General features: G+C 35.2%; 1 protein-coding gene across 1 annotated transcript in view; it reads left to right on the top strand.

Annotated features, from left to right (window-relative positions):
- The window catches only part of LOC108742138, a 132,563-nt gene that overhangs the window by 44,661 nt on the left and 62,736 nt on the right, over window positions 1-25,166 (top strand). The window contains exon 11 of the mRNA XM_025977413.1: window positions 1,822-1,967. Within this exon, the coding sequence (XP_025833198.1) occupies window positions 1,822-1,967 (146 nt within the window). The remainder of the gene's footprint in view (window positions 1-1,821; window positions 1,968-25,166) is intronic.

Raw genomic sequence — 25,166 nt, 5'->3', positions numbered from 1 at the left:
ACAACACAAGAAATTTTAAGTGTCAGAAACTGGGTCTTCAAACATCACTTTTTAAATCATTAATTAAAATTACTAATTCGCTTCAAATAATTATATCGCGTATATGAGTTTTTCTAGAAACTCTGAACTTGTTTATAGTATAAAAATTATTTATTCTAATTAAATATTATTTTAGTTATCGTAATATAATCTCAGCTGTCACTCTAAGAGTCAGAAACTGGGCCTTTTACCTTACGATGTTTGCGTTTCTGTGGTTTGAAATAATATCTAACGAATTTTCTGATATAACTCTAATACTTAAATAGGCCTTGCATATAAGTAACTTTTGTTGCATATATTTATTTCAACTGTTGCTTATTTGCTTTCCCCATTTGGTCTTCTCTCTCAACTCGCAAACATTATTGAAATAAAAAAAAAACCAACGATGTGTCTACATCCCCTAATGATATTTGCTGGATTTTCCCATGTATCTTGTAAAAATGGTCAATTATATTTTTGTTTTAATGAGAACAAAACAAGTAATTGTTAAAAAAGTTAAAAAGTAAATATCTAGCAGTTATTTGTGTTTGTAATACGTGAAGTTCCAGATATGCTACACCCAAGCATAAACGTATAGAAACCGTTTAAACATACAATTTTTTTTGTTACTTTTTCATTGTATTTTATAGTAACATACACCCCATATTTTGGTAGCATGAATAAAAATATTGTCTTGTAGGGTAGGCTTAACGTAAACGCGTAAGTGGCGGTAAATAGCCCTAACAGCTGATATAATTGATGTTACAAATTTGGGAATTTCTTCACAATATCCCTAGAAATTACTAAATTATGCAATGCTACCAAATTTTGAATAACTAACAACACTTAAGATGTAGGTAGGCAATGTACGGTGCAAAAAATTGGTATTAAACAGGTTACTGAGCGACCAGGAAATCGTGAAAACCGGAAAAACCGGGAAGAAAAATTAGCCGAGAATAACCGGGGAAAAAGCCGGGAAATTTTTTAATCATACGGAAAGCTCTTTAAGTTGTGCGGTTTACGTGAAATTTTGTAAATTTTGATCGACTTATTCTTAATAAAAACAACATTAAGTAATACTTAACGTGATAGTCAATAATTATTTTATCCTTAATCACATCGCTAACAATTAATTATGTACTACTTCTAATAACATATAGGTAGGTACTATAAAGTTTATATACCCAAAGTATGGACAAACAAATCCAGAAAATCGGGAAAATGGGACTGATTTTGTTTCCCATAAGCATGTTGGATTAAAATGACATAACTGGGAAAGTTAAGAAAAGTAGCCAGAAAAAGCTAGGATTTTTTTAACTAGGTTTAATGTTTAAGCATTTGCTGAGTCAGTCATACTTAAATAACGATATAAACAGGCATGAGAATTGCTTTTTTTATCGTAGTTGGAAACAATATCATAGCTATATAAAATACTGTCTGGACTTCCGTGAAATCCAATTCATTTAAGGCTTTTCTACAATTTTTTGTATTGTTAAGTATCGTTAGGTATTGACAAACTGCTAAAGGCTTTCGTGGCTAGTAGGTGAACTGATGCTGTTCTGGTTGGGGTGTAAAAGCCTCGTGTGTTGGAGTTGCTTCCTAACGTTTCGCTAGCATGAGTGGCGATCTTCTTCAGAGGTCCTTCCATCTTGGATGCTAGATGTGGACTCCATTCGTCCTAGCGAAACACAATGGCCTTTTGAACCTGAATCAGAATAGCATCAGTTCATCGTTAGGCATTGTTAAGTTAAACGTAATTTTGTTGATTTGGACGTATTTTTGATATCTGATTCTTTTTTTCAGAATGGAAACGTTTCAAGAAGCTGCAATGCAAATGTTGAAAGAATTTAGAGCCCTCCTTCAGTGTTCACCGCTACCTATCAAAAGCAATCGACTCTATCAACTTTTAGCGCTGAACATGTTTGCCATCGAGAGCACTCAACTAAAAGGTAAGTGTTATTGTTCTTTATTTATATTAGTGAAACGGAAAACCAATTTTCCTTCCAGTTCATAAACTGCGAAGGAAATAATGCAACATTTTAAAATTTCTAGAGCTGTGATGTTGTGATAGTTTTATTTTTTAAAACGCAGAGAATGAGGTATAGGAAAATTTGTTCAAATACTTTCAGCAATGTTTTCATATAAATAATAAAGGAACATAACTCCAATAGTATTGAGCAAGATTAAGGATGTTTGGGAGGTACAATCGGAGGCAAGAGTACATAGAATTAGAAATTCGTGATTAATTAGGTTTTGTAGCATATCATGAGGTAAATAAATACTATCTATACTAAAAAAAAAGTATACGGTTTGAGAGAAAATTTGGAATTTGACCAAAAACTTTGTATAAAATAAGAAACAACGATTAATATGGAAAATTTTTAACTGACTTTTGACAGTGAATATGCCTTGATTTCAACTTCGAAACAAAAAAATATTTAGTTTCAATCTCTATTAATAATGAGCGTAAAACTTTTTAATATGTTTAAATAATAATTAAAACTTTAAAATTGCATTTATTTCAGACAATTATAAATATTATCATTATATTATCAAGTAAAAACGAGATTTTCAGCTAATTTTTCATTTTTTCCTCGATAACCATTTAGTGAATTTGAATAACCTTACGCTAAAGTGATTCTCCAGAGTTCAAGTTACTTATTATAAAAGTTTGAAATTTCTGGTAGCTTTTTTTCTGTTAATAAAAATAAATTTAATCTGTTCGGTTAACGAATCTCCATAAAATGACGTGTAAAATTACAATTTTTTAAAATTTCAATAACTTTTTAACGGTTTAGTGAATCGATTTGTAATTTTTACAGAAGTTTTAGAATTGAATGAGGAACGTTCTTCCAAATTTTTATTTGTCTCGTAGCATTTTGACATACCTCCCAAACATCCTTAAGATCAAGATGTCCCTTTTTCCTCCTCTTGAGGTACGGAACTCTAAAAATACCTACAAAGAAATACGTAATTTCTACGATGTGTTTTGCCTTACCTGAATGGGATATGATGGGTCTTTAACTACCTTACATCCCCAGTTAAAGCGTCAGTGTGTGTAAAAATAACAAAAATTGTAATAAAATAAGTGTTTCCTTTTGAATGAACTGACCTCTAACGTTGGGTATTATACATGGGTATATAAGCGGTGTATATAGATAACATGCAGTAGAAGGAAGTATTAGAATTCATTAATAATGTAATAAAATGATAATTTTTTGTACAATATAAATGGTCACTGCTAAGCCCCAAGTTGAAAATTAAAATCTAATTTAGTCGAGTTAGCCTGCACGCTATGTTTATTCTACTATATAATGACTGATGTTGGTAGGTATATAATTATTTCTATTATTGTTTTTTTTTAAGTTGGGGCGTATGTATACGTACTTTAGGCATTTGAGAAAAAAAAGACAGCGTCTTTTTACGCTTTGAGTAAAAGAAATTTTGATAAATTATTCAAACGCCTTTCGAAATTGTGAATTAATGATAAATTATTAACCGTTTGAGCTAGTAGATGATGACAGTTGTGGAAGCCCTCTTCATGACTTTCTTTAACTAACGCAGTTTTCGGAAGCGCTGGACTGTAAAGAGACAGTGAATGTTGATGGCGTATTATTGTGTGCTATGTAATTAATTTTTGAGATGCTGAAATCAGTTTGAAAATAAAAGTCAGGGAAGTAATTTTTTGTGAGTTACTTTCAGGCAATTTGGTTGATGAATTGATGTAACGAAATGTAAAATTAACTATGAAAAATTATTATATTACATTAAGTGTCATGGTTGTTGGGTAGGTAACTTTTTTACCATTCGAGATAAGTATTATGTGAAACGCAGTTTGACATTCTTTTCTTAATACATTATAACTTTGTGTTAGAGTTTTATCCTTGCTGTGCAGGAGGCAGACGACCTGTTTCTATTAAAGTTTCGGAGATTGGAGATATCAATTTATTGAGCAAGTAATAAAATATAATTTTAAAGTGAATAACAAACCATTTGGTTTTTGAAATGGTGATAGTTTTATTGGAAACTAAGTTTTACCGCTGCTTCGCTCGCGTTGATGTCCTAAATACACGTCAAAGATCATTGACGGCCACATAAAACTTATTTGCATTACAATATATAAAAGTAAACCAAACATACTGGTATGCAAGGGAAGAAAAAGTAGGTAAAGAGCGAATATAAAGATAGGAGACGAAAAATTAGAAGAAGTGGCTGATTTTAGATATCTAGGAAGTCAGGTAAGTGAGGACGGAAGGAGTAGTAGGGATATAAAGCAGAGGATAGCGCAGGGTCGAGTCGCCTTCAATAATAAGAAGTATTTTCTATGCTCGCGAACGGTTAATTTAGAAATTCGAAAAAGGTTGTTAAAGTTGTATGTTTGGAGCGCGGCGCTGTACTGGTGCGAAATGTGGTGTTACCTGTGAATGATGAGGCTAATGAGGTGGATAGAGGAGGTTAGAAATGAAGAGGTATTAGAAAGAATAGGAGAACAGAGGACTCTATGGAAGTGAATATGAAATAGGCGTTAGTAGAACACCTTCTCAGTCATGAAAGTCTAGATATATTAGAGGCAGAAACAGGAGTTAAAAGAAGTAGAGGTAGACCTAGATTAGATTATTGTTCCCAAATAGTTAAAGATGTGGGCTGTTCTAGTTTTAGGGAAATGCAATGAAAAGAATGGAGATGCATGTCCATCCACTCTTAGGACTGACGACCTTATGTTGATGATGATGATAAAAATGTACCTAAATGAAAATTTGTCCATCACTCAAAATTTTTTCAATTTCGAGGATTAAATTTGTTTTGTTTTCTTAATTTTTGTAAAATATTTTGGTACAAGGTAGTTAGGGCTTCTTCTAGTAAATCATGGTATACGATTTTCAAGGGCTGTTATAATTTCTAATAAGGTTTTCTGTTTTAAAACTCTTCAGTTTTTCAGTTAAAAAGTTAATCATAATTTGCTTACCTTAGAAATTACATAGAAACGTTTCAGTTGACAATGCACATTGTCGAGAATGAAAATTTGGGTCAATTAGGCCTTTCGTATTTCGGGGACTTAATAATAAGATGGAGCAGGATTCAAGATCATGATGCTTTGTAGAGATAATTTTCTTCTAACGAATATGGTTAATAATAATAGCTGACTTCGCCTTCCGCGTGGAATTCGAATCTCTTACACTTTTTTTAAATATTGTGTACATATTTATAACTTCTGTATTTCCAAAATTGCCTTCTGTGTATTGCTAAAGGTACGACCTGGCGGACTTTACAATTTTTTTCTTTTAAATTGTTGATCTGAATTTACAAATTTCTTATTTAAACTGGTCATGATATTTCGGTTTCATTTCATTTGTAACAATTGTCATTGTTCCTTTTGAAACGCCCAATATCTCAATAAGTTGAGTACGAAAATATGTAACAAAAATGAAAGAATATTAATAGAGGTACGTGTCCAAATAAACCATAATATAGTAGGCGCTTTATTTGGTATTTTTGTCGACAGAGCTGTAACCTAGCGTTTTGACTCGCCTTTTATTAAATTAACTGTAAGGGAAGTAAAAGTGGGGAAAGAGCGAATATAAAGATAGGAGACGAAAAATTAGAAGAAGTAGCTGATTTTAGGTATCTAGGAAGTCAGATAAGTCAGGACGGAAGGAGTAGTAGGGATATAAAGCAGAGGATAGCGCAAGGTCGTGTCGCTTTTAATAAAAAGACGGCACTTCTATGCTCGCGAACGGTTAATCTAGAAATTCGAAAAAGATTGTTAAATGTGTATGTTTGGAGCGCGGCGCTGTACGGGTGCGAAACATGGACGGTGGGCGCGGCAGAAAAGAAAAAGTTAGAAGCGTTCGAAATATGGTGTTACAGGCGAATGATGAGGATACTGTGGATAGAGAAGGTTTAAATGAAGAGGTATTAGAAAGAATAGGAGAACAGAGGACTCTATAGAAGTCAATAAGAAATAGGCGAGATAGGTTGGTAGGACATCTTCTCAGGCATGAAGGTCTAGTCAGAGACATTAGAGGCAGAAACAGGAGTTAGGAGGGGTAGAGGTAGACCGAGGTTAGATTATTGTTCGCAAATAGTTAAGGATGTGGGTTGTTCTAGTTTTAGGGAAATGCGAAGTTTAGCTCAGGATAGTAAAGAGTGGAGGTGCTTGTCCAACCAGTCTTAGGACTGACGACCTTTTGATGATGATGTTCAAAACTAATAACTTTTTAGTACCTACCTACATTTGTATAGTTAATTTAATGTCTTTAGACTTGATGATTGTAGGACTTTCTAAAATTTTGAGTTGGTAACCTTAATAATAACGGAACCATTGTTGGTGAACGCACTGTCAGACTACCCTTTAGATGCAATTCTCATAATTATCTCAAAAGTCATTACGAGTTTAGTTTTCTCGAAAAATAACCACTCTGTAGGTTTAAAGTGGATATCTACACATGTATCTTGTGTTATCCAACTCGAAAGCAATTCGCTTACATTATTTACAATTTTTATCTGACGCCGTCCATATTATCTTTATCTGGTTCGTACGTTTGGCGTGGGTAAGAATTATTTGCGGGCGCTTGGAGGAAGCATTTGGTAAAATAGCGGTCGCGATGTATTTTCCGCGATCATCGTAATCGTAAGTGGTCATTGTTGCCGTTGTGACCCGTGTCTTGTCCTTTTAAAACCGCATCCACTTTAATTATTACCTCTTGCGAAAGCGTCCAAAGAAATCTGTAATTCGTGTTGGTCAATAAATTAACATTTATTTATGCCCCGATTACCCGAACTCCGTTATGCCATTTGTGTGGGTTTAAGTTTAGTGAAATTATTTTCTGCCACACTGGTTTTTTTTTGTCCTGGGTCAGTCGAATGACCTCTTGTTGTTGGGGAGAAAAGCGACAATTTTGCATGATGTTATATAGCATGCGTTATCTTGTAATTTAATAAAATGGCTAAGTTTTAGTCATACATATTTTTTGAAGTAATTGGTTTTGAAATTGTTAGAAAAAGGACAGAGAGAACTGGAAATCTGAGTTTTCAATATAATTGCAAAAAAACTGATGAAAATATGCAAATCATATATAGTAGAACCTCTAAGTATATCTCGAACATCAAGGGATACGCCAAAAAAATTCGAGTTATAAACTTTTCGACAAATGGAGGATTTTGACTTGACTAATAAATTCCTTAGGTGGAAATACTATTTATGGTATACTCCTAAATTGTTTTCTAAGAATCAATGGTGTACTTACATTGTCAGCAAATCCTTAAAGTGGATAACTTAGTTTTCTTCGAACTATAGATGTAATAAGTTTCAAACTATCGAGTTGTAAAGGTTGTAAAATAAAACATTGCCATATTCAAGATACAGAGGTCCAATTTAATTTTTCGAGTTATAGAGGGAAAATATGTACTAAAATGGCTTGCAGGGATTCATTGATTATTTCGACTAATAGAGGGTTGAGATTTCAAGTAATGGAGGTTTTGAATCTAACTTAAAGTCTACACAATCAAGGTCCCAGTATAAAAAATTAATATTTTTCAACATATCGTCAAATTTACCTTTTTCCGTCTTTTTGTTTAAATACAAAAACAAATGTTATGAAATTTTCTTCAGATCATATTGTTATTATCAATGCTTCAAATTACGAAAAATGCTGAAGAATACGATTTTGATTTTCGGATCCTTACGATTTCAGCTTGGCAGCTTGAACTGTAATAACGGCGTTCGCCCTCTATCATAAAGTGAACCATTAGGATTCGATTATACGACCTTCAGATTTTCTTTAATAACTATAAAAAAATGTTTTTACCGTTGAATATAAGATACTTGTTCTTCACAGATTTTTATCAATAAAAAATTTTTGGTATTTTGCGGATTATGTTTTGGTACATGGTACAAACTATTAAAAACTGAAAAATACCAGGAAATTAGTACATTTAACATTACAACAGTTTACTGTTTTGCCGCCCCTTATACCAAGCGGCATGACTTAAAGGGTTTAGACCATTGCTTAGCATTCGGGAGGACGCCGGTTCGATTCGGGGTCCGTCTGCCTTGGTCCAAGTTTTTCTGTGGTTTCCTTGAATCACTTAGGCAAATGCTGGGGCAGTAATATTCTACAGATAATTTTTCATTCTCTTCTGTCTTCATTTCGTCCGTCACATCTTTTTTCACCCGAACCACCATCCACCCATTTCCACGATTCCTGAAAGGACTCTGAAGAGGGCCTTTCGCCCTATATTCTAGCGTAGTCCGGGTGGATTTACCGGCTACCATCATTAGTGGTTGGTGGGAATGAAACACCCAAAAGTTTTTTTTGTTTTTCAAGTTTTTGCCGCCCCTTACTTTTGCACTGCTGATCCCTCCACCCTACATCTCTGTGGCGGAATTGTGTATATATTATGTTGGATATAACACGTATATATGGTTTTAATTTTTTCATCTAAGATTGTTTAATATTTATTAATTGTTTTATTATTAATACGTCTCATTTGTTGTTGTCTGTAGTATTATGATTTAATTTCTACTGAAGATTGTCCATCAGTCATTGAATGTGTGGTTTTGTCTTTGATCTGTTACCTCATTGAAATTCAAACTGAAATGAGCAAAACGTCAACCCACACTTTGTTTATTTATTATGTAAATTGACAACTTAAACAGTACTTCCTAATTAAAGCGTTTAAATTGATAACTGTAATGAACTTCTCGAATTATAGATAATTAAATTTGCGTGTGTTTATTTAATAATGTACGTGAAAAGTCACAAGTGCACTTGCATTTGGATCGAGGCAAAGGATTATCTTTTATTTATTATTTAATTTACATATCAGGTAATTAATTGAACATTGCTGTCTGTACGTTGGATGCAAATATTAATTAAAATATATGTTAATTTGATATCAATACACAACGGTATATTAGCGATTTCTTGGCAGCAAAGTTGTGTTGATACACCTTTAATTTGTGATATGGAGCAGTGGTCAAACTAGCTAAGCAAGCAAGGAAGTTGTGTTAGGAATTTGAATTTATTTATCAGACACTTTCATATAAATTGAATTATGTAATTTATTATTTATGAGAATAATTCGGTTTTTGCAATGACAATTAATTTCCAAATGGGGATAGGTATGTCGCTAAAATTTTATTGATTAACACACGTATTACCGTGGTGGCACGGATGTGATATTGAAATGAAGTAAAACTCGGTTGTATCATACTCAAGGGGCCTTTCGTACGGTAAATCAAAAGTTCCTCAGCGAGGAGCTCGGCCTAACGTTTTTAAAGTTGTAAATGACATATTCGGAATTTACGAATCCGGCTGAATATACGGATTTTAAAGAAACGGATGAGGATGCGGATATTAAGATTCCTGCGGGTCATCTGCAGTTGCGGATGTGACTAATCGTAACAACTAACCCTAGATCGCACAAATCTTGTGTGTGCCATCCGCGTATGATTTGTGATCGCTGCTGTCTTCATTCGGTAGCGTTATCAAAAGGTGCCGTGTATCTATCGCCACCTGCGGTATTCGCTCTTACGTAGCAACTATTTTTTACAGCTCTGCATGACGGTCTTGATTTTCTATACCGTCCTATAGGGTTGTTCGGAAAGTCATTTCGTTTTTTTTTTGTGGAAATGAAAGACAGTTTTCGTATAATAAACAAATACTTTATTAAATTATATATTGACCGTTCTGGTCCAACACCTTTTGCCATCTTTCTGGTAGTAGCATAATTCCACGCTCATAAAATTTTGGAGTGACCGGAACAAATAATAATCCGATGGTGCCAGGTCTGGAGAATATGGTGGGTGTAGCATTGTATCCCATTCAAGCTGTAAAAGCTTTTGGCGAGTGACCAAACTTGTGTGAGGTCTCGCGTTGTCTTGGTGAAACACTACACCTTTCCTGTTGATTAGTTCTGACCTTTTCTGTTGAAGTGCATCATTCAGTTTGTCCAGCTGATGACAGTAGACTTCCGAATTAATCGTTGTGTTATCCGGTAAAAGCTCAAAAAAAACGATTCCTTTAAAATCCCACCAAACAGACAGCATCACCTTTTTTTGGTGAATATCGGCTTTGGAAATGGTTTGAGCCGGTTCATCTTTTTTGCTCCATGACCTCTTGCGTTTGACGTTGTTGTATACAACCCATTTTTCGTCCCCAGTGATGATGCGCTTCAAAAACGGATCATTTTCGTGACGTTTGAGAAGCGAATCGCAGACGTCAATGCGGCGACACAGATTTCTCTCTGTGAGAACATGGGGAACCCATACATCGAGCTTCGAGGATAATCCCAGGCCTTTCAAGTGGTCATAAACTGTTGAATTTGATAAATTTAACCTCAATCCGATCTCACGTGTTGTTATTCGCCGGTTCACATCAACTAATGCCTTTATCGCGTCTTTATCAGCTTCAACCGGCCTTCCCGAACGTGGTGCATCTTCGACATCAAAATTGCCGGATCGAAATTTAGCGAACCAGTTCTGGCACTGGCGTACTGTCAACACACCTTCTCCATACACATCAGTCAATTTCTTTCTGGCTTGAACAGCATTTTTACCCTTTCTGTAGTAAAACAGTAAGATATGTCGAAAATGCTGCTTATCGCTCTCCATATTTAAAAGGGCACCAACCAAAAACTACTGCGTAGAATTAATTGGAATTTTTCACACACAAGCCTTGCTATATGAGCTCTCAAAGCATATAAAAATTATACTGCTTAAATGTGAAGTTGGGTGCAAAAGAATACAATTAAATCCTCTGTCGGGAAAAAACCAAATGACTTTCCGAACAACCCGATATTTTGGTCTAAAAAACACAATTTTAGCATTCTTTATGTACTGTCTAATTAAAAATATAAGTATCTACTGAAACAATAAATAGGCCCACTAGATATTTTAATTATTTTTGAAAAATGTAATTGAAACACCGAGGGTAGAAAATGCCTTCTCTGACCAATGTTATCGGACTTGCGCGATGAAACTGCATGCGTCATGCATCAATTAGTTACTTAATGCCTATTTACTTATGTAAAGTTGTTCAACAACCATCACTTGTACATGGATGAGTACATTGCTTTCGGCATCTTATAAATAATAGCAGTACTAATTCATGTAATCGATTTAATTAAGCGTCAATAATGTATAATTAAAGACGCTCATTCAACGGCTTCATCAACTTGTAGGTACTTACACTTAGAAAGCCGCTACATATGCGTACGTTGCTTATTGTGCTTGTCAGCTTTAATCCATGGTGGCTCGTTGTGAAATTTTATTGATAAAAAAAAATTAAGTCGGACTCACACATCGAAGGTTTCGTTCAAACTTGTAGAGGTACGTCACGGGAATCGAATCTCGAAAAATTTTCCCGTTTTTTCGAGTATGTTTCAAAATTCCCTCCAAAATCAGCCTCTATACAATATAACAATAAAAAAAATTATTGGGTTGTTCGGAAAGTCATTTCGTTTTTTCCCGACAGAGGATTTAATTGTATTCTTTTGCACCCAACTTCACATTTAAGCCGTATAATTGCTTTGAGAGCTCATATAGCAAGGCTTGTGTTTGAAATATTCCAATTCATTCTACGCAGTAGTTATTGGTTGGTGCCCTTTTAAATATGGAGAGCGATAAGCAGCATTTTCGACATATCTTACTGTTTTACTACAGAAAGGGTAAAAATGCTGTTCAAGCCAGAAAGAAATTGACTGATGTGTATGGAAAAGGTGTGTTGACAGTACGCCAGTGCCAGAACTGGTTCGCTAAATTTCGATCCGGCAATTTTGATGTCGAAGATGCACCACGTTCGGGAAGGCCGGTTGAATCTGATAAAGACGCGATAAAGGCATTAGTTGATGTGAACCGGCGAATAACAACACGTGAGATCGGATTGAGGTTAAATTTATCAAATTCAACAGTTTATGGCCACTTGAAAGGCCTGGGACTATCCTCGAAGCTCGATGTATGGGTTCCCCATGTTCTCACAGAGAGAAATCTGTTTCGCCGCATTGACGTCTGCGATTCGCTTCTGTATAGTTTTTTGTGATGTAACTACAAATCTTCACTTTAGGTACTTGTGCTTCTCATGATTGGAGGTCAACGGGAAGTGTCCTATAGGCTTTGATTCTCTTGTTAGTGTCAAAATTGGCAGTTTTATTGCATGTGGCGCCACTTTTGATGGCTCAGAGTTTATCTTTTGATTGCTTTGATTTAGAGTTTTGATTTTTTCACAGCTTCAAGGGATTGCAGACTTGAATATTTAATATTAATTTAATTTCTTTACCCGTTCCTAAGAAAAAGGGTCTTGACAGAAAGATAGCCGGAGAACGAAGTGATCCTATTTGATGATAAGGGGCATTTCGTAGACGTTATTCAAGTTTATTTATTAAGGGCGTAGTAATTTTTTCAACAAAACTATCGAATAGTTATGAATACTAGGTATTATAAATGTTCAGTAGGAATGAAAAGGCCAAGTAACTTAAAATGTAAGTCATCATATCAATAAAATACGTGACTTTTAAAAAGGATCCAGCTGAAATTTCAAAGAAAGCAATTTGTTTTCATTTGCTGTGTGCTCAATGGGTTCTTATTTACCTTTAATATTGCCCAAAAAAGTATCTAACCGCAAGCTTAAACTTAAACTTATCCTTTTTTGTTTCAATACTTTTCATATATAATGATAGTTTGCCAAAACAACAGGATACGATCCGATTTGGTATTTATGCTTAGACAGTTCAGTTGGACACTTAAAATTTTAATGTAATTATACCATACGTATCCTGTATTGTACTGCATTTATATCACAGTTGTATTAGTTCAAATCCTTATAGATGCCACTGTTGCTAATAAACGCATATGTTAAAAGGTGCATTTATCGTTAGCACGGATGAAATGATTCGAAAAACATATGTAAGCGGTCAATAAACAGCAGGTATGATGATTAATTGAACGAGAAAATAAAGCGCTAAGTGCGAACATGCCGATAAATATTATTTGCGGATATATAGATTGATCGATTGAGTTGAAGAAGAAAGTCGGATTTTAACAGAATCGTTGTATTCATTTACATTTCGCTTTTATGACACTTTAGGTTTTACTCTTGACTTTGTTGGGACGGGATTAGAACTTTTGTGTAGTTTTTTTAAATATTTTTTTTATTTTATCTTAATTTTGACATCCTACTCGATGGGTTTGATTGTTTTTGTTGTGTTGATCTCTCAATTACATATATGACATCTAAAGAAATTTTAAGGCAAAAAAAGGACGAATTTTGAAATAAGTAAACAATAACAAAAAGAAAAACAAAAATGTGGATGTGTTTTTCATAACAAATTGGCTCTGATTTGATATTCTAATAATTTCGTATTGTTTTTCTCGCTAAGGGTTACTTTAATATTTCGAACTGTAATTATTCATCAGTAAATCGAATAATGTGTAAATTCCGCATGTTTGTGAGAATTTAGTGTTAAGTCTGTGCTTCTTTAACATGGCGCTAAAACCGAGTCGATAAAGTGCAAAGCAACGCGATTTCGGGCTAGTTGGTAACGTTATTCGGCGCAACGCATCGAAATTTTCCAATCTTTGAATATTTATCCATTATGTGTTTATTTATATTTACTGTGACGTAGTAGTCTCCCCAATGCATTGTCATATTGACGATTGACTTCGTTTTTCACGAGATATCACGGAGAAAACTAAACTTTTATGACAACGCAAAAATTACAATTGTCGATTGTAATTGACTGAATTTGACGTAGGAATAGTCGAATTTATTAGGTAACTTGTAATAATATCAATTTTGACATGTTTGGGGGCGTTCAAGTATTACATAACGCAATTTGGGGGAGGGGGTTCTTGTAAAACCTAACGATGCGTTACAGGGGCGGTGGGGGGTTTCTCTTACAAAACGTTACGTAACATTGTTTCTTTTTTAAATAAAAAATTAGGGAATTAAAACTATCAAGTTGGCAACCCTTTTCGTTTACGTTTTACGTTTACGTTTACGGCATTTTATTTTTACAAATTCGGATCGAAATTGTAATTTTTATTATTTTCGCTTACGAAGCAACGGGTTAATGGGATTAATTGCAAATTTTCGTTTATTTATTTTCTCCGTGTAGATCCCATATAAACCATCTACATAAATAAGATTTCCAATTCTAAAATATGTTCGATACTTTTTCAAATTAGTCGAAATACGTCGAAAGAGTTAGTTAGACAAACAAGACAGGTAGACGCATATTAGGAAGAAGTTTGTTTTGTATCCATCATGTACTGATTATACTTGTAGTCGATCGCATTGGTCGTGACCGTTTATCTGACTGCCATCTTTGACATGTCGAGAGATCGCATCGTTCGGAAATGACGCGTTCAGACCGCGATCGGTTTCAGAGCGAACTGGTTCGAGTACGTATAATCACAGAATATATGTGCACATAAACGTTTGTATCTTGTATAAATTGCAAATTACAAGGTTTTTAGATATGCATTTAATGCACTTGGTCCATGAATATATTCAACATATACTTACGTACCTATATACATAAGTAATAGCTCCCTTAATATCTACAGAGCTGTGGCATGTTACATATCATATCTAATACTTACGTAAGCGTATGTAGATATCCAATGAAAGTTATGAAGACATGTTTAAAATATCATACATATAAAAATGCTCTGCGTAATATCATTGGTTATATACCCGAGACAAAAATGTTCAGTCTCTCGGAGTCTCTGAAAGTGAGACTCGAGTCTCTCTGGTGTCGCTGAGAGAGACTGTCCACAGACTATCAAAACAACTACTGTTTAGCGTCTCTGAACGAGAGACTCAAATCTCTGAACGAGATATTCGAATTTCTCAATAAGTGGTGTCTTGATAGACATGGATAAAATTTAATAAAGTTCAGCATATTTTAGAGATCCCAATCTTTCTACGAGAGACTCAAGTCTCTCTCAGTCTTATTCATTCAGTCTCTCTGTGAGAGACTCGGATCTCTGAATTAACAATTTTGTCGTTCGAGTCTCTCATACAGAGACTGTGAGAGATCTATAAAAACACCTAGGCAATAACTGAGAGACTGTGAGAGACGCTCTCAGAGATGCTGAAAGACATTGAGAGACTGGAGAGAGACTGAAAATTTGTCTAGGGTGTTAAGTAGGTTTATGCCGTAAGTTGAAATAGATGATAGGATAGATCTTCTCGAATTAACTGATGATTAAAATGTTTAATATAAGAATGAAATTAATTAAATGATCTACTTTCGATGTCCACAAAACATTTGGGAGGTTAAAATCATCTACAAATAACTTAAAATGACTAGCACACGTAACACTCGCTTCATTAAGCGCATAATAGGATGTAGCAGATTGAAGCGTAATATAAAATACATCTACTAATAAATTTCCACCATCTCAGGCAATCGTAGTATAGAGCTGCTGGACCAAAGCAGAAAGTTTGTTTAGCTCTGTACCATTACCACGACAGGAAAAACCCCGAAAAATTGCAGTCTCCATTATGTAGTACAGTTCATTATTATTTATGCTAAGATGAAGAAAAACACCCGCTACTACAATGGTATTATAAGTGACTGCAGATTGTATCACGGATTTTGATAAATCTTCGATATTAGTTCTTAATCTATGTGCCACCAACTCTATCGTATCATTCAATCGTAGTAGTCTTCACAAATGTGTTTGATTCTTTGAGTAAATTTTGTAAATCTTCTTGGTGTTAAGTAAGAGGGATCAAAGAAGTACTTTCTAATATACGAAAAACCATTAAATTCTTTTCGCTAGCAACCCTTTTCCTCAATTCTACAATTTTTTTTCAAGCATGGTATGGTCTTCAAGTGTCTTATGCAATACGTTCGATATTTTTAGTTAATAGTAAATGTAGGATTATACATAATTTTGCCGACACTGACGACATTGAATGTTGCTGTGACAAATGTAATAGGGCATAAAAGTTATCTGCGGAATATTACTGCCTTAGCATTAGCTTATGTGATTTAAGGAAATCACAGAAGAACTTAGAGCAGGTCAGATGGTTCCGGAATCGAATTGGCGTCCTGAAAACTTTAAAATTTTTGGGTGTTTCTTTCCCCTCAACTACTAAAGAAGAAGTTGTAGCAGACCAGATGGATCCGGAATGGAATCGGTGTCCTGAAAGCTTTAAAATTTTTTGGATGTTTCTTTTCCTACAGTTACTGCTGAAGAACTTGGAGCAAGACAGATGGGTCCGGAATCGAATCGTTGTCCTGAGAATCTTAAAAGTTTTGAATGTTTCGCTCCTCCCAGTTAGTAATGAAGAATTTGGAGCAGGCCAGATGGATCCGGAATCGAATAGGTGTCCTGAAAACTTTAAAACTTTTGGGTGTTTCGTTCCCATCAGCTATTAATGCTGGTGGATGAACAGTTCATTCGGACTATACCAGAGGGTAAGGGGGAAGGTTCAATTCGGTCTCTTTTTTAGGAATCGTGGGAATAGGTGGGAGGTGAGGAATCGAAAAGAGAAGAGAGTGGAAATTTATCTGTGGACTATTATTGTCTTAACATTTGCATAACCCAATGTATGAACTATAAAAAAACTTGGACTAGGGTAGATGGACCCGAAATCCAACAGATGTCCTCTCGAATACTAAGCAATGATAAAACTTCTAGGTCATGCCGCTGGTTTTGCTGTAAAACCGCATGACTTACGATAAAGAAGGTTTCAAGTATAATAAGAGCACTGAATAGTATCTTCAGCATTCATCAATTCTTTTCCATGCGAACGAGCTCAATAAATTAAATCCAAAATGAGTGAAAGAAAAAGTACAACTGAACCATGGAGATATGACCCCTGACTTTTTCACTTGCGACGATATAGTAAACAAGTTGTATTTTTCTGGTGTCTAGTAGTTAGTTAATGCAATAGTTTAAGCCNCAGACTTCAAAAGTTAACCGATATTCCGAAAATTATTATTTCGACAAATTGTCAGCAGATCGCGCATACCCTGTACTGTATATGTATTGTAACTGAGTTTGGGTTTGTTTGTTTTGATTTGTTATTCCTCTCTGTAGTTTTGCATGGTGCAAGCGTAAAAGTTTTAACAGAACTAAACCAGTATTTCGCATTACTCCGTTCGAAATCAAGTTGTATTTTTCTGGTGTTCAGTAGTTAGTTAATGCAATAGTTTAAGCCATTTTTTTTAATACTAATATGATATATAATCTAAAGAAGTTTCATTTCTTAATCGTGTACATTAACACGATCTCCCTTCAATATTAATTTGAAATCATTTTTTCGATTTTTTATTTACCCACTACAAACTACATCAAATTAATGAGGGAAAAATTGTTGCTGCTGTCACACCCCCGCCGGGAATCGAACCCGGGACCTAAGCTTTACGCACCAACGTTCTGACCATTAATTTGAGGTAGTTTGTAGTGGGTAAACAAAAAATCGAAAAAATGATTGCATATTAATCCACTATTAAGTAACTAACAATGTTATAGGATTTCATATATTTAACGATCTCCCTTGTTTTTTGTCTGAATTGTGACGGGATCGTGAGTGTTTTTAGCTGTGATTCACGTGCTAAGGGTTTTTTAGATTTTTAATTCATTAACCGACGCACATGCATTTATACCTATCCTAAACTTGTTAGTGCTGCGATATTGTCATTATTTGCACAGTATTTGCAAACTACTGCATAGATTTGCAATTATTTACTTTAGCTTTTAACAATTTTTGCATAGGGTATGCAATTTGTTCTCTTTGTATAAAGCAAGCCCGTTTTGCGTAAAAACCGAAGCAGTTTATTTTATATTCTGCCCTCTAGACACGTTCTTCAGTTGACTGAGTGTACTTAGCGTTCGTATGTACTTAGGTAAACATTATACGCCGTTGACGTGGGGCACGTTTCAACTTTTTTTCAGGCGTTTTTTTCCTTAAATTCTCTCAAGTGTAAGAAACTTTGCGCTCACCGTGACAAATATGACAAAGACGCTTTTAAATTTAATGGGACAGAAAAACGTGTTAGAGCTCGCCTTTTGCATTTTTAACGAGCAACGGTTTTTTATATTTGCTAAAAGCTTTAATGATATACAACGTTTTCTTGTTATTTATTTGTTTGAAGCACTAAAAAAAGAATTAGTGGATCTTCTAGTGCCACAGACTTCATACACATCAAGCAAAAATAAATTGTAACAAAATCGGTCCGCTAGTTCTGACAATATTGGCACGAGAGACAGTAACGATTAATGACATTGTAACTCCATTGCTATAGTTAGTTTAAAATCTCATGGACCTTCAGTTGGGCAAGAGGCATACTGTACATTACGAAAACAATTGACTCTGTTCGCTACACATATACAACCCAGGAATAAAGCTCCGGATAAACCGCAAACAGTGACGTCCAATCAAGTAGGAATCGATGAACGGCTTTTATTTTGTCACTGCTCATGAGGTTCTGAACTGCCTTTACTTATGCATACTTCATGTAAAATTATTGAGAGATGCCATTGCACTATATGTATGGGCTGCGTTCTGGATTTTTGAATGACGTCATTTTTCCTTGCGCACTATTTTTCAAAAAATATTTCTAGTAATAAGAGGTGAGCTTCCTTTAGTTCATTATTGTATTGTTTGGGTAACAAATATTTTCAACAAGGTATTTAATTTGGTTGTATATTTTTGCGTTAAGTAAGTCAGTTAGTAGAGGATGACGTTTAAAGGGCAGGTGTATCGAGTTATGCAAGCATTTTGTCATTATTGCACCATTGCACATCAACAATGGTGCAATAATGACGATTGCATAGTGTAGAGGCGTTTCCACCTTTTTTTCACCAACCAGGAACACAGCAGAAGAAGGTCTATTCCGTTTGACGTGTTTGACAATCGGTCGGCCAGCGAACTCATGTAATTGCTTCCGTAGAACAAGAGTCGATAAACCACGGCTCGCAAGCCGCATGCGGCTCTTTCAAAAGGCAATTGCGACTCTTCAAATGCCCTTTAAAAAGTTAAATGCTAAAGCGGAACGATTAATTTTGAAATTTGAAAAAGATTGTTAAAGGTGTATGTTTGGAGCGCGGTGTTGTACGGTCGCCAAATATGAACGGTGGGCGCGGCGGAAGATTAGAAGCGTTCAAACTGTGGTATTACCGGCGAATATTGAGGATACCGTGGATAGAGGTTAGAAATGAAGAGTTATTAGAAAGAATAGGAGAATAGAGAACTCGATGGAAGTCAATAAAAAATAGGCGAGATAGGTTGGTAGGACGCCTTCTCAGGCATGAGAAAGGTCTAGTCGGAGACATATTAGAGACAGAAACAGCAAGAGTTAATAGGGGTAGCGCTAGACCTAGATTAGATTACTGTTCACAAATAGTTAAGGATATGAGATGTTCTAGTTTTAGGGAAATACGAAGATTAGCTCAGGGTAGGAAAGAGTGGAGGTGCGTGTCCAACCAGTCTTAGGACTGACGACCTTATGATGATGATGAAGGCGGAACGGACAGACACGCAGCACATCTGTATGTTTAAGCAAGAGGTTTGCACTTTATAACTGACGTTACAGTGCATCTCAAAAAATTAAATTTAAAGCCTCAAGGAAAAAGAAACACTGTATTTTCATTATTGGAAGAAGTAGTTGGTTTTGAAAATACATATATTCTTTAGGCAGAAAATATGGAGACGGGCACATTACTACATTTCTAAATTTTGAGGAATAATCGGGATAGAAACAGTGCTTCTATTGACACTGATGATTACTGTATTTAAGATGGTTTTTCTGAACGATTTAGTCAGTTCAAAATAAATAAGTCTATAGTAGGCCTAAGGTATACCTTTTGGCTTTCGTTGCGAGTCCTCTCGAAGCAAACATCAAAGAACTATATTATACTCTAATTAATAGTGTAATAGGTAACAGGTGAAAAAATAGCTGGTTAATTTGAAATCCAATAACTAAATTTTAAAAGCAAATATTTGTGGAGTTTGAAATTTGCGAGACTAAATAGTAGCTTAGAAGAGTTGGAAAGTTAGAAATGTCTTTTGTTATGACAGCATAAGCGGACAGCTCTTAAAGAGAGGCACTAATTTTCGATACTCCGAATGCTATGAAATAAAAAAATGCCTTTTGGTGTGATGAGTATTTTTGGGTCAACATATTCGTGCGAACAAGTTTTATTTTTTAAAACTTTTCTCTTTTAAAACTTTTTTGTACATTCAGTTTTGTTTAGCATAATACCATATTTTGTAACGTAGTAATTACACAGGTCTGCGATAAAAAAGTTTTTTGTATAAATTTATCTTAATCATGTAAATGTCGGTCTATAATTTGCAAATATAAACTTTGTTTTAACGTATCACGTCACAAGATAAACACTGGGTTACGATAAAATATGCCGGTTATGTGTTGAAGTGTTGAGACAGTGGACTTATGGTAAATCAAAATAATTGTTATTAGGCATTTCTGTCCAAATTAGGATGCAATTGGAACTCGGAGTGAAAAATGTCATCAATACGAGTTTGAAAGAAGAAAGTATTGCTTCCACCACTTTACATTAAACTTGGTTTGATCAAACAGTTTGTAAAGGCATTCCGACTTGACCAACGGTGATTATTTCTTGTTTAGATATCGAGGTCATGATTTATATAGGTTTTAAGCATATAAAAAATCGTAAGGACACAAAAGAATACTTTTTAAGAACGAAGTCAATTCGAAAATCACGTTTTTTTTTGTTTATTTTCGATTTTTCCATGCTTTAATATTGTCGGAGGTATTTTTAACCAACGCCATCGAAAAGAGCATCGTTAAGAACATAGAAACACTGGTTATTGAATATTTTTTCGTCGCACTCAATACGTGGCAAGGGTTCAAATGGAAATGTGTTATCTGAGCATTTATGGGTTATGACGTGGTATAAACCATATGAATATCATTTTCTATTACTTTTAAGACAATTACGACAAATATTAACAATTTAAGGAAAAAACTTTTCAAAAAAAAATTTCGCAGACCTGTGTTATTAGTCGTAATTTAAATAAATACCACTTCTTTATCCGAAACAAATTTGAAATAAAATGTAAAATCCGAATTGAAAATTCGTGGCTGTTTAAAATTCATTAAACAATATTTTTGTTACGAATGGCTACACCACCTTAAAAGTTTGCATTAATACACTACAGTTTAACCGATCATAAGAAGAAGAGATACAGCTTTCATTAGTAGGTATCTACCGCCTATAATACCAAAGGTGGGAAGCATTTTTACCATTAGAGGCCTCATTTTTAGGTATTAATAAAACAGATCGCATGAGTTGAGCAACCCGAGAATCTCACGACGGCCTCTAGATCGCATTCCTGAAGTTTAATTCTGGACGGGCCTTTATTTTTGTAGAATAACTTGGGTTTGCTTTTTTTCTTTATTCGATCTCTACATCAATTAATTTATATGCCATCATGCGGCACAAAGAGGTTTATCGAGTTCAGTTCTCTTTTTGTTTTGTAAACCACGAATGAATCGAATAAAACAGAATGCGAGCCATATTTTTTCGTAGTTTCCTTTTCGGGATGCTTGTCCTTATCCGTTACTGAACGGACTGCATGCAACCAACTTGACATCGCCACCGACTGTTTCCCCGGCCAACTACATATACGTGAATAACGACAGGCCGAGATTAATTTTGAAATTCGAGTCGCGCAAATCGTAAAGCCATTTAACGGCAAACAAATGCAAGCAAATTGTTATGTTGGCGCTGGCCAGTTTATTATCGAACGTCGTGAAGGTACGTACGTTTATAAAGAGACGGCATCTTAATGGCAAATAAATCGACGCTGCGGCGACCGGAAAGCCATTCAATAAATCAAGATGGCGGCGCCAGTGGAGTGACTGCAATGCCAATAGTAGTAGTAGTAGTAAATGAGCGTCGCTAATTTACCTTTGCCCGGTGTATCTTTTTTTGCATATTTTGTAAAGTAATAATAAAATATTTTATGTTACCAGTTTCTCTTAAATTTTAATTATGAAGTACTTCGTGTAGAAATAATATGAAACTGTGAGGTTCTGGGGGAATCTATAAAGCAAAGTTAGTAATTATAGCATAATTACCTAAAATATTCAATTATTGACCGGAAAACAGCCAAAAATTGGTTTATTGAAAAAACGATAAGAGCATTAGAATTTAAATTTTTTTCTAAAAAAATTGAAACTATTAACTTCATCCGTCATTTTTTAAAAATTAAACTATTTTGACTTTAATAGAATGAAATAATTTGATATATAACATCCAATTTCATAAATTACTTTTTTATCATACTCCTACCGGAAGTATTTTATTTTTTGCTTTCGGAAAAGAGTTGTCCAATTGATTCTGGTTTAAAGGCCATCGTTGGTTGGAGTTGCATCCTTACGTTTCTCTAGTGCGAGTGGGGAGCTTCTCCAGAGGTCCACATCTAACATCGGAGATGGATGTCAAAGTGTTGGACAAAAGACGAGTAATTGTAGAATTCAAATAATTCCAAAATGGAGATGGGCTAATGTCTGTAAAGAAACAAGAGAAATCTTTGAAAGACGGCCTGCTGACTGTACGGTACGGCAGTGCTAGTTTCCCTTCGAACAGGAACTCCCATGTCAAACTCCTCTCCTCAAGCTGTTCATCATGATAAGGTCGTCAGTCCTAATACTTGTTGCACAAGCACCTTCACTCTTTCCTATACTGAGCTATAGGGTTGTTCGGAAAGTCATTTCGTTTTTTTCCCGACAGAGGATTTAATTGTATTCTTTTGCACCCAACTTCACATTTAAGCCGTATAATTGCTTTGAGAGCTCATATAGCAAGGCTTGTGTTTGAAAAATTCCAATTCATTCTACGCAGTAGTTATTGGTTGGTGCCCTTTTAAATATGGAGAGCGATAAGCAGCATTTTCGACATATCTTACTGTTTTACTACAGAAAGGGTAAAAATGCTGTTCAAGCCAGAAAGAAATTGACTGATGTGTATGGAGAAGGTGTGTTGACAGTACGCCAGTGCCAGAACTGGTTCGCTAAATTTCGATCCGGCAATTTTGATGTCGAAGATGCACCACGTTCGGGAAGGCCGGTTGAAGCTGATAAAGACGCGATAAAGGCATTAGTTGATGTGAACCGGCGAATAACAACACGTGAGATCGGATTGAGGTTAAATTTATCAAATTCAACAGTTTATGACCACTTGAAAGGCCTGGGATTATCCTCGAAGCTCGATGTATGGGTTCCCCATGTTCTCACAGAGAGAAATCTGTGTCGCCGCATTGACGTCTGCGATTCGCTTCTCAAACGTCACGAAAATGATCCGTTTTTGAAGCGCATCATCACTGGGGACGAAAAATGGGTTGTATACAACAACGTCAAACGCAAGAGGTCATGGAGCAAAAAAGATGAACCGGCTCAAACCATTTCCAAAGCCGATATTCACCAAAAAAAGGTGATGCTGTCTGTTTGGTGGGATTTTAAAGGAATCGTTTTTTTTGAGCTTTTACCGGATAACACAACGATTAATTCGGAAGTCTACTGTCATCAGCTGGACAAACTGAATGATGCACTTCAACAGAAAAGGTCAGAACTAATCAACAGGAAAGGTGTAGTGTTTCACCAAGACAACGCGAGACCTCACACAAGTTTGGTCACTCGCCAAAAGCTTTTACAGCTTGAATGGGATACAATGCTACACCCACCATATTCTCCAGACCTGGCACCATCGGATTATTATTTGTTCCGGTCACTCCAAAATTTTTTAGACGGTAAAACCTTCACCTCAAATGAGGAGGTCAAAAACCTCCTCGATCAGTTTTTTGCCAGCAAAGACCAAAAATTTTATGAGCGTGGAATTATGCTACTACCAGAAAGATGGCAAAAGGTGTTGGACCAGAACGGTCAATATATAATTCAATAAAGTATTTGTTTATTATACGAAAACTGTCTTACATTTCCACAAAAAAAAAACGAAATGACTTTCTGAACAACCCGATACATTTGTATGAGATATTATACGACACACATGGTAAGGGTGTAATAAATGGGTGTGATAAATTAATCTAAAAAGTGCGTCCTGGATGCAGTAGGCCATTATCCTGTTAACGAGGCAGCTACACTCGTTGGGTCGATTCCTGTAACTTTTGTAAGAAACGTTTATCCGGGACCGTTATTTCTGAGACGCGCTGAATAAGAGGATGTTGCCGTAATTAGTTTTTTCATGCTCTTAAGCAGCTTGTTTACTTGGAAGTCATCTTGTCTTCTGTATTACTACGGGTGTTTAGAACATTAATCATGTTCGCTGTAATTTTCACTGATAGTTATTATTCCTGTTTTTGTTCATTATAAGTACGCTTCCATAGCGTGTGATTTTATAACAGTCATTAGAATTCGAAATTCACGCCTATCAAAGCAATGAAGTTTCGTGACTTCATGTGAGTGTTAAATAAAAAAGTAGTATCCTCCTTCCTTCGGGATATACATGCGTACAAAATAGGATACGATTAGAGTGGAGACATTACAAATGCGTGACCACGTGAACCGATTGACGTTTGTGTGGTATGTAGTTATTCAACTAACTATAAAGTAAATGTAATTACCATACACCATAAATCTGTTATTATTATTTTTGTTTCTGTATGGAAGTATTTTAGATATCTAGGAAGTCAGATAAGATGATAAAACGATGACAAAGTAAAAACAGAAAAGCGATCACAAGCGACTACCGACTAGATTTTTAAACAGTGAATATGATAAGTATAATTCATCTCTCGAATGAACAACAGAATTAGCTGATCTCGTTAAACGCGGAATGGTACTGAAATAAGCAAATGAGGTTCTACAGTAATCAACGCGAAAAAGTAGTGGACGCCGAACAGCTTGTGATGGTACATTAAAATCAAACAACTTAACAGGTCAATTGAAAAGTCCCCGGCCTAAAATAGTAAAACACATTTTTCTTGCAAAATTCGTTTTTTTTATTCAACATAATTCCCTTCAAGGGTGATACACTGATTATAGCGATCCTCCAACTTTTCGATACCATTTTTGTAGTACGATTTGTCCTTTGCTTCAAAATAGGCCTCAGTTTCGGCGATCACCTCTTCATTCGACGAAAATTTTTTCCCAACGAGCATTCTTTTGAGATCTGAGAACAGGAA

This window comes from Agrilus planipennis, unplaced genomic scaffold, assembly GCF_000699045.2.
Source record: "Agrilus planipennis isolate EAB-ADULT unplaced genomic scaffold, Apla_2.0 scaffold325, whole genome shotgun sequence".
NCBI classification, from domain to species: Eukaryota; Metazoa; Arthropoda; class Insecta; order Coleoptera; family Buprestidae; genus Agrilus; species Agrilus planipennis.
Note: the sequence above shows the minus strand (reverse complement) of the source record. Positions and strands in the feature narration are given on the sequence as shown.